At 33.0% G+C, this 11,250-nt stretch overlaps 2 protein-coding genes across 2 annotated transcripts in view; one reads left to right on the top strand and one right to left on the bottom strand.

Moving 5' to 3' along the window:
• Window positions 1-1,364, top strand: part of LOC105627600 (probable cation-transporting ATPase 13A3) — a 7,344-nt gene extending 5,980 nt beyond the window's left edge. Inside the window, exons 12-14 of the mRNA XM_012208880.1 lie at window positions 7-10; window positions 97-210; window positions 329-1,364. Of these exons, the coding sequence (XP_012064270.1) occupies window positions 7-10; window positions 97-210; window positions 329-1,364 (1,154 nt within the window). The remainder of the gene's footprint in view (window positions 1-6; window positions 11-96; window positions 211-328) is intronic.
• A 1,922-nt stretch (window positions 1,365-3,286) lies between these two features.
• LOC105627393 (testis-expressed sequence 10 protein homolog) lies at window positions 3,287-6,132 on the bottom strand. Its single transcript, XM_012208675.1, has 5 exons — window positions 5,932-6,132; window positions 4,089-5,259; window positions 3,767-3,998; window positions 3,474-3,628; window positions 3,287-3,390 (listed from the first exon to the last, which is right to left on the bottom strand). The coding sequence occupies exons 1-5, from the start codon at window positions 6,130-6,132 to the stop codon at window positions 3,287-3,289; spliced, it is 1,863 nt and encodes a 620-aa protein (XP_012064065.1).
• Window positions 6,133-11,250: the final 5,118 nt, after the last annotated feature.

Genomic DNA, 11,250 nt, shown 5'->3' with positions numbered 1-11,250 from the left:
TTAAAGAATAGTATCTATGCGCGCGCGCGCACCTACACACACACACATAGAATAATAGTATAATTATAGTGTAAAATTAATTAGTTATACGTATAGTCTTCTATATATATATATATATATATATATAGCCATGTGTGGAGACGGTGCCAACGATTGCGGAGCGTTAAGGGCCGCGCACGTCGGTATATCTCTTTCCAAAGCAGAATCTAGGTGAGTTAAACGTAAATGTATGATTACGCTAGCTACTTAATTCTGTTATTTTTTTCATTTTATTAATTCATTAATTTTCATTATATTAATTAATGATTTGCATTGATATATTTTGCAGCGTGGCCAGTTCCTTTATCTCAAGAATATCCGATATAAGCTGCGTTTCACAAATAATACGGGAAGGTCGTGCTGCTTTAGTTACATCGTTTGGAATATTTAAATTTATGATTGCGTATTCCCTTACGGAATTTTTGTCCGTTATAATACTGTATTCCATAGACTCGAACTTGACAGATCTACAATTTCTATTTATCGATATTTTCTTAATAATCAACTTTGCTTTTTTTTTCGGTAAGACTCACGCGTGTAAGAACAAATTATCCAAGACAACACCGATGACAAGTCTGTTAAGCTTCACTGCACTGTTATCTCTAACAATACATATGTTTGTAATGATCGTTTTTCAAGCGACAGTGTATCATGCAGTTCGACAATTTTCATGGTTCATCCCGTTCGTTTCTACTAGCAACACCGGATACACATGCTACGAAAACTATTCGGTATTTTGTGTCTCTATGTTTCAATACATTACGATGGCGATTGTGTTTTCACGCGGGAAACCCTACAGACGTGCAATCTATACAAATGGCGCATTTATGTTCTCCATATTTTTATTAACGGCTATATGTATATACATTACAGTTTACCCCGCGGATTGGATAGTGAGCACGTTGCAGTTGATTTTGCCACCCGTTTACGACTGGAGGCTTATTATCCTAATGCTCGCTCTAGCCAACTTTCTTATTTGTTTATTCCTGGAAAGCTTCGTAATAGAGCGCGTCATTGAAAATACCTTGAAGAGAAAATTACACAAACCGGAAAAATCAAAGAAACAATATCTAAAGATGGAATATGAACTGAAGAATTGTGAAAGCTGGCCGAAATTTAAGAGCACTTATCAAACGCCAGAGTTATCTGTGCGAAAAGAAGGCAATGTACGAAATATTGCGAATATTACACGTAATAGTCACTGTCAAAGTGGTCAAATTTCGAATGACCAAATAGTGAACGATCTTAACAACTCGATCAAGCTATCGAATAGATGCATCGACAAGAAAAATGGATTCGAAAATTTTGGCTTTACAAATGATTGAATGTAGTGACGAAATATATATAGATCGAGCCATTTTTATATCCTAAATATCTTTTTTTCTACAATAAAATAGGTTTTTTCAGATTTTAGATTTCGAGGACGATGTACTTTGGTCGCGTTCTTTTTTTTTGTAGGTTGAGGCGTCAAAACGATATGAAGATCATATCTCTACTTTTTAAATGAAATTGTATGCTTTTTTTTTACTTCTACATAATGTGATTTCTTCAATTATTCTGTATATAAAAATATTGAGATATCAAAAAATGAACGGGATATTTTATATTTTATTCTAGCATATATTGACGAAATATCTCGTAATATCTATTAATTTTTTGCTAATCTTACTTAATTACTTTTATAAACAGAATAATGAAATCAATTGATTATAAAGAGAATTATACATATAGTTGCTTTAAAAAATACGTAGGCAAAATGCATAATTTTTTTATATAAGGAACTTTGTATTTTTTTTTACATTTTTACATCAATTGATTCATCTCATTATTTTGTTCATAAAAGTACTAAGGTACGATTGTTCACATTATAATAGTTTGCGAGATATTTAATATTTCATGTTAACATGTCAGAATAAAATATAAAATAGCTCGTAAACTACTGAGACTTTGTGTGTGTGTGTGTGTGTGTGTTTGTATGTGTGGGTTTTTATCTTAATACTTTTATCTACAAAATAATTACGAGGAAGTGTATTATGTGAGAAAAATCATACAATTTCATTAAAAAAAAGGAAGATAATCTTTTGGTTTCACCACCAAAAAAAAGAAAAAACAATATAACTAAAATAAGTTTTCTTCGAAATCGTTTCTTTTTCATCTAAAGTTAATAACAGTTTTTTTTGTAAAAAGTGTGGAAAAAAATATTTGGGAATATTAAAATGGCCCATTCTGTATACAAGGTCTAAAATTGTTCTGACAGAGTTCGTGGACATGTAGAGCGGATTAAACTGAGACGGAAAGTTCTCTACCATTTTGCAATTTTCGCAATAGTTAATAAAATATTAATTGCTAAAAATTGCCGAAAATTGGTCTTCAATAATTTTTTATTCAAATACTATCAACTTTATAGAAAAATTGCAAGAGACAAAAATTGTTTATTTTCTTCTCATAGAGCTCTAAGAATTTTTTTTAGAAAGACTTTCCGTCTCAGTTTAGTCTCTATATGTCCACGAACTCTGTCAGAACAATTACCAGACATTGTGTATAACATCCTGTATATTCACACAAATTGTCTCTTCAAATAAACAAATCGTAAATCTAGTATTTGCACAGAAAAGTAATATTTATTATATAATATAAACTTTGTAGGTAAGTAGGGAAATGTAGATAAGTAAGGGAAAAGAGATTATATCGCGATATCTACATATACGTACAACTTGATCGTACGTTAACACTGTTTTATCGTACTCAATTCGTAATTTTTACGAATCATAATACGGATAGCCTAATGCACTATAGACAGATGTGCACGTTTCTTCTAATATAACAACATTTGACTATCTTGGAAATATAAGCGGTAATGCAATATATATAAAAGTACCAAGAATATCATATATCGTATAGCACTTTCATGATAGTATATCAGAAATATCTCGAGAAACTTTATATCTAAGCACCTTTATGTATCTCGGAGAAATCGCTCATGCGATAGAATGGTTAAATACAAATCGATACAAATTGACGACTTAAATTAACATTCGAAACATATGTTTTCCGTTCATTCGCGATTGTCTCATTCTCGCGAAATAATTCATTCAAGTCATACGCATATACACACGCGTATACCATCCATTGTTTCATAAGATATGCTAAATGTTAAATAAAAAATTGATCAAAGTCTGCACTTGATATAGAAAAATCATATTTTTAAGCTCGATATCTATGTATATATAACTGCGATTGATTTAATTTAATAGTAAATCTGTGAATCTATAAAATAAAATAGATTATATATCATAAGTCTCGACTGTTTGTCGTCATGTGTACCCACAATGTCGATCTTCTTAGCATTTTCTGAAAAGAATAAAGCGTTAATATGATAAAAACGACAGCACAATATATGATTTAATCAAATTTATACAACCAATAATACTTACCAATAATAGACTCGTGTTTAGCTATTAATTCTTCCCGGATCCATTCCTTAAAACGTAAAACTATTTGACTGATCATTTGAATTACGACGTTATCTATGCTCGGTTTCAGGAGTAAACTTGGCAAGATTGTGACAAAACTTTCAAATATTTTTTCTCTGTCAAACGAAACAAATAATAATTAGCGACCGTCTACTAAGTTAATTATATGTTATCTCACATATTCCTAAATGAGTGTTCTCCAAAAATTAAATTATCACTGTTTACAGTTTTTACTTTTTATTTAAAACAATTACCTGTGCAACTCATTTAAATTGCTGTTCAACATAATGTCACCAATAATTAAATACAAATGCGATTGCAATTCTTTATTAGGCAAACGAGAAGATGCTTCAATAATCAGTCTTAAAGTATGATTCAAATTAATACAGTTGCTATACCAAATTGATCCAGCTTTCAAAAATAAAGTTTTTAGTAGTTTAGTTAGTTGAGGTAAAGTCGACGAGTCGTACCAATTTTCAATAATACCTGAAAATGAGAAAGATTTTATAAAAAAGCGTCTCATACATATAATAATTAGATAATATTACTTGTGTTTATTACATAATAATAATTTACCATTTAAATACTTCAGAATGAATATGCAATAGTTCCTGACAGACTTGGGAAATTGTTCATTGCAGTTAAACAGAGATGTAAACCATACATGAATTTGACAAAGTCCCAAATTTTGTTCCAAACATCCTTCCGTAAATTCCATTTGAGAAAAATCTTTTTGACGTTTTCTGGATTCATTAATAAAAGGTTTTACTTTACCATAAGGAAATCTCGATAGGAAATTTTTCATATATGCATTATGAAACGTATCTTTAAACCAATGTTTCATACGTTTGACGTTATAATCATCCTGATCCAACATATCAATGTATTGCACAATCGATTGCATAATTACAATGACATTTTTCAATAATGCAGCTGTTTCGCTCAAAATCGTAATCTCTGTGTAACTCTCAATTTTCTCATCTGGACATACTTCGAGCCAAATATCAGACATTAGTGGCATCAATAAGTTTACATATTTTACAAATTCTTCTGTAGGTAGGATTTCTTTTTCACGATTATCTATCGACATCATATCTTCGTTAAGATTAATTTCACAAAATTGAGTCGCACTATCGCTATAAACTGGAATAAATTTGGTATATTTTTTCGTTTTCACAAACAGAGGCATAATCGATCGTGTACCTATACAAAGTTTCCTGTAGCTAACAATAGAGATAAATAAATTAGCTAAACGTTCCAGAACTTTAATTCTCCATTTTACATTAGTACTTTTGGAATGTAATGACGTTGTTATTAATTGTGTCACAGGGCTATCTTCATTATGCAACCTGCATATCATACCCAAAAAATTAGGTAATATTTTATGACTATCTTTCGCCAATACACTATTACAATTTTGTATAAGCACATCTAAGAAAAGTAGAGAATCTTCTTTCACATGTGGATCAATATGTGTCATTGCACAGCTCAGATACGATATTATAATTTCACGCAAAGGTGTCAACTGTTCATTTGAGATAAAACCAAGAATAAAATTAAGTGCATGAAAAGAATTTGTACGTATTTCTTTCTCTTTATCAAGAGATAAAGCTGCGATACCACGTAACAGAGAATTCAATCGTGAATGTAAAGATTTTGGAGGATTTTGTAACAAGATGTCTTTTAATTGTTTCAAAGCATCTTGTCTCACAGTTGAATTGTGATGCCGAAAACGTGTTAATAAATCCTGGAACATTACAAGTTATATAATAATGTACGTACAAGGTCGAATTATAACGCACTAAACACTTAGATTTACGCAAGACATCAACATTCGGTAATTGTTGAATTCAGCCTCCTCACCTCCCCGAGATTAATAAAATTACACATTCGATACGTTTTTACACTACATGAACGAATTTGGAAAATAATGTGTCGCCCTGCTCCGCGAACCGAGCTAATAATTGTTGAAGTTGAGATATCCAGATTAAGAAATCTGTTGTATCGATGACAGAGGGTTACATAAATTTTCTGTTGTAGGGACAAATACTTAATCAAGACAAATACTCTGCTGTAAAAATAACAATTATATAAAAAATAATTTGTATTCTTAAAACAAAGAATGTGTTTTTAAAGCAGAAAATTTGTAATTGAAGCAGAAAATACTTATTCTAGCTTCAATTATATGTTCTTTTCATGTTCTTCTATGCCATCGATGTAATAGATTTCCTAACCTGATCATCAACTTTAATGATTAATATTTTGGTCCATAGAGTAAAGCGATATATCTTTTTTGCCAAATTCATTCATTTGCAAAAACGCGTCAAATAAGTTTAATTTTAATATCGGCGGTGAGGAGGAAAGATACAACAATTATCTAACATAAATATAAAAAAATATTGTAAACCGAATTACGTACATCGATATTCAATTTGCGAGTGCTAAGAACTTCTGTTTCATCTCGTTGCTTTAGTTGTTCACGAATTAGTATCTTTTTTACTTTAAACGATGTATCTGTAGCGTTCAAACCTTTTGTTAATTGATGGACGGTCTTCGCTTTTAATTTCACTTTCGCCTTTTCCGATTTTAGGCGTTTTAAACGTTTATGATTCTTACTCATGTCTCAAAACGAAATATATTGTAATATTTATAAAATAGTTATATAAATTAAACAATAATTAAAGTATCCTACAGAACTTATTCGCGTGAGAATAACTCTTCTACTCGACAGAGTCGATGCGGCCAGAATCCGCCGCTTATGCGGTGAGTAACAAAAAACAATATGAAGAATACGAAAGTCCAAAAGAGTAATATAAACTCGCGTAATATAATTGCGCGTTTGAAGCCGATCAAAAACGCAATAACATCCGATCACATCGATAGACGAGTATCCTACATATAACAAGTATCCTACATATATTTTACATGAACTTAACTATTCGGCATACTTAAAGCCTGCGGCACACGATGCTTATTTTCCTGCTGAATTGCTAGATGGATTAGAATCTTGTCACTATATTGGTTGCGGTGCTGTCAGGGCCAGCCAATACGGTGGCAAAACTGTAATCAACACAAGCATTTGGCTGCTGTGCCCAATGTGGCGTCGAGCATGTCTTGGTCAAGATTGCCAAGTCGAAAAGAATAATTACCTTAGAATTTGTAGTAAAATTTTCCGAGAAATTTTTGAAAATAAATGAGAAATTCCCAAGAAATTCTTAAAAAAGTAGAAAATTTTATAAAAATTTAGGGAAAGAAATCACAAAATTCCTGAGAAAAAATTTCCAAAAATTAATGTTTTATTTTATGTTTAGTAAATAATGGAGTCCACAAACTGGAGTGTAAACAAATTATTTTATTTTAATAATAAAAGTATTTCACAAATACACGAATATAACATTATTTATATAATGTTGCGAGTTATATAACTAAAAACAAATTAAAATGTATTAAAATATCTTTAGACGTAAACATTTTTAGAAAGGAATATATACTTTTAGCAAGCTTAACGAAGTAATATCATATCAAATTTGAGATCACATTTACTTAATAGAAATAGGAATTTTCAATTTTATATGTTAATATCATCATGTATGTATGTACATACACAAGTTCAGTCATAGAAAACAGATTAAGGCTCCTATTCTTGAATACATATGAAAGTTTCTCGAATATGATTGGTATATACGGAATTGCTATTTTCTATGCTATTTTATTCAAATTATGCGATATTTATTCAAAATAGGGCCCCTGTAATGCGCTGGGCGATGACTGCGACATCTATAAATAATAATTTATTGAAATTCGTTAAGTCGGTTCTACATTAGTTGCAAGCTTTGACATTTACGTCAATATAAGTTAATGCTTAAGAGAATAATTTAAAGGAACTGATTCTTCGATTTCTTTAAGAAAAACTTTGACTCTCTCAAAAACTCTTACATAAGGTTAATTTAGTTTTATCTTACTATATTATCTCTTTTCATGCGACGTTAAAACGCTCATTTTCATGAATCATTCATTTGAATCATTTTCTAGAATCAAGAAATATCGAACCTAATTTTGTAATCTGTAAAGAGGAGGCAGTAGATTTCTGTTATGTATCACTATGTGTTATTTAAAGTTTTAATATTTAAAGTTCAACATGTTTAATTTCAACATGTGTAATAATTCACATAAATTATAATTTAGAATAAAATCTTAATAAAATTTTACTTTAATTACTTATTTGGCGCGTTTATATTCAAAACGAGTTTATATTCAAAGAATCTGGCAAAAAACGCGATGGTTGGCCATGTGAATCGAGTTATTAAGCGTTAAAGTTGGAGACTTTAGAGGTTAATATACCTGTCATTCCGACTCAATATAGCGTTATGTATACATTCTGCTTTATACAAATTCACTGATTTAAAAACACATTCATTGCTTTAATCACTGCTTTAAAAAAAAATCCATTTCTTTAAACATTAATTCTTTGCATTAGTAGTGAATTTGTGTTTTTAAAGGCCGGTTTCACCAACGGCGATCAAACTTAATCGTGACCCGCCAATGCTAGAAAGAAACGAACTTTTTAGCGTCAACCACACAATAACATTGACAGTAATTGATAGTCTAATTGATAGGATGCGGTCCTATGTGTGGAATTGGCGCAATGCGGAAATGCATGTCGGAATGCTCGTGATTGGTCGTGGATTCATTCCATTGATTCCGTCATTTCTGTTGCACAAATTTATTTCTTTTGCAGATTCCGTCGATGCCTGCATATACTATATATGTATTAGGTGTACAACTTTGCTTCCGCCGTTTTTTTCCGAAATTCGAGGCTTTATTGTAAAAAACTGGTTATACATTTATGATTCAAAGTATTGTCCATCGCTGGCCACTACTTTCTCCCATCTTTCGGGTAGCGTACGAATCCCGCGTCGAAAAAACTGGTCATCTTTTGAGGCTATCCACGAATCGATCCAATTTTTTACTTCATTAAGACCGAAAGTGCTGGTCAGCCAGGCCGTGTGCCATTGATCGAAACAAGTGATAGTCAGAGGGAGCAACGTCTGGAGAATACGGCGGGTGGGGTAGGACTTCCCATTTCAACGTTGCCAAGTATGTCTTGACCACTTTCGCAACATGGGGTCGAGCATTGTCTTGCTGCAAAATCACTTTATCGTGTCTCTCGTTGTATTGCGGCCGTTCGTCTTTCAATGCTCGGCTCAAACGCATCAATTGCGTTCGATACCGATCGCCTGTGATTGTTTCAGTCGGTTTTAATAGTTCATAATACACTACGCCGAGCTGGTCCCACCAAATACAGAGCATGACCTTGGACGTCAAAATCACCGTTCTTGAAGCGTTGAAACCACTCACGACACATTCTTTCACTAATAGCGGCCTCACCATAAGTATTTGAGAGCATTCGATGAGCCTCAGCCGCAGATTTCTTCATATTGAAGCAAAAAATTAAAACCTCTCGCAAATGACGAGAATTTGGCTCGTAAACTGACATTTTCAATCGAGAATAACTTTATGATGCAGACATAAATCGACTAATGTTTCTATGGGGTTATGTTGACAGATGCCCAAGTTTATTGTATGATGTCTATGATCTATTTATTTCGACCACTACTTACCGCTAAAGCCAATTATAGGAAAACGACGGAAGCAAAGTTGTACACCTAATTAATTTATAAAAACTAAATTCGTTAAACTGATTTAATGGAGAAAATCATACAAGCGCATGATTAATCAACATTCTGAAGCATGTTCGGATTCTCACCTGGATGTTCTTCGAGTGTTATGTCATTATTGTTTAACATTCAGCAAATAACTAGAATGGAGTGATACCTGGATAGCATTCGGTAGGAATCTAAAATCTCTTAATCTCTTCTCTCACGGATGTAAATCAAAACTAAAATAAGTACACAAAATGAAGACAGAGCAATGTCCCTGTATGTATGTGTGATTTTCGATCCACAAAAGTTTAGTTTCCTATGTCCCAAGGAACTTGCAGATACGCAATCAATGCGAACCAATGACAAACGCTATTCTGGTGGATCCAATAAAAGTGATATACGGGAAGGCTCTTGTGATTGGTCAGTGCTAATTGCGCATTCCAAAAATTCTGCTCAATGGGACACAGGAAAACATATTATAGCTGAACGGAATAGGCTGAATGAAGCCAATAACTAGTGTTCCGCTAATTCCGCAGAATGGGCGCATCCTCAGGATGTGTTGCCAAGGAATGCAAAACTGCGGAATTCGCCGTTTTCTGTTGCGCAAATTTATTGGTCGTACACAGAATCTTGTACAGATGCACAAGGGAATCAACCAATCGAAATTCTTAATTTCTATGAAACGTTGCCAGAATTCCAAAAAATTTTAATAAAATTTTTTTTATTTTCCAGATGTACCAGTTTGGATCGGCACTAATCCGTTAGAATTTCTTTTCTATCGACTTCCGTTTCGGAAGTGACCATTTTTCTCACGAACGGTTGGAGCTAGAGGTTTGGTGTTTGAGGCAATGTTGTTGTATTTCAAAAGACGCGTCGAATGCTGTTCGAATCATGTCCCTATCTCTTTTCATTCAGGATATGTACTCTAGGAAGGTGTTTCGGCGAAATTTTTCGAAGTCCCGATGAATCGGAAAAATCGATAAAAATTCGATTATACTAATCGACTCAGGAGGTCGAGAAACGTAATTTGGACCCATTAATTTGGGAAAAATTGAAAATTTTTGAGGGACTTCATTTTTTTTCGAATTTTCGAAAATTTTTTTATTACTGATTCCGATCATGATTCGTACTCATACGATGGAATTTTTGGTCGACCTACTTCCGAACCAGAAGTCGCCAATCTTTCACGAACGGTTGGAGATATAGATTTGGTGTCTGAGGCAATGTTATTGTATTTTAAAAGACGCGACGAATGCCGTTCGAATCATGTCTCTATCTTTTTCCGTTCAGGCCGTGTACTCTTGGAAGGTGGAGTTTCGGTGAAATTTTTTTAAAATCCGAAGGAAAAATCGGAAAAATGGAAAAAAGTTGACTATACCAATCGACTCAGGAGGTCGAGAAACGTACTTTGGATCTATAAATTTGGGAAAAAATTTATGAAAATTATTGAAAATTTTTGGAGGGACTGATTTTTTTCGAATTTCCGAAAATTTTTTTATTACTGATTCCAGAAGTACCGGTCTGGATCGGCGCTCATCCGTTGGAATTTTCCTTCTATCGACTTCCGTTCCGGAAAATGACATGTTTGGAAAGTTATACATCGCGAACGGTTGGACCTAGAGGTACGGTGTCTGAGAGAATATTGTACTTCGGAATACGAGTAGAATGACGTTGGAACCACCATTCTATCTCTTTTCGTTCAGGCTGTGTACTCTTGGAAGCGAGATAATGTCAAAATTTTTCAAGTCCGGAGTGAAAAATTGATAAAAATTCGACTACACCAATTGATAGAGAATGTCGAGAAACGAACTTTGGACACATAAAATTGGAATTGTTTTGAAAACTTTTCCAAAATTTTTCTAAGTCCCACACTCCTCGAAAATGGACAAAAAATGAGGGTGCCGATAAAATGCGAACTATGGAAATCTATCAAAATATGGGTAATTTGGATTAGGTCGACAATATTTGGGCAATTTCGGTTAGGTCAACAAAGTTAGGATGAAAAAGTTAGGTCGACAAAGTAAGGTCGAGAAAAGTTAGGACTAAAAGGTCGGGTTAGGTCGGGTCGGGTTAGG

This window comes from Atta cephalotes (assembly GCF_000143395.1).
Source record: "Atta cephalotes unplaced genomic scaffold scaffold00009, whole genome shotgun sequence".
Lineage (NCBI taxonomy): Eukaryota > Metazoa > Arthropoda > Insecta > Hymenoptera > Formicidae > Atta > Atta cephalotes.
Note: the sequence above shows the minus strand (reverse complement) of the source record. Positions and strands in the feature narration are given on the sequence as shown.

Bases quoted from the DNA above. Each gene is read 5' to 3' on its own strand.
- LOC105627393 (XM_012208675.1), bottom strand. From the start codon at position 6,132: ATGAGTAAGAATCATAAACGTTTAAAACGCCTAAAATCGGAAAAGGCG. The intron at 3,999-4,088 runs GTAAATTATTAT...TCTCATTTTCAG, and splicing joins CATTCTGAAGTATTTAAATG to GTATTATTGAAAATTGGTAC. The intron at 3,629-3,766 runs GTAATTGTTTTA...TTCGTTTGACAG, and splicing joins AATTTAAATGAGTTGCACAG to AGAAAAAATATTTGAAAGTT.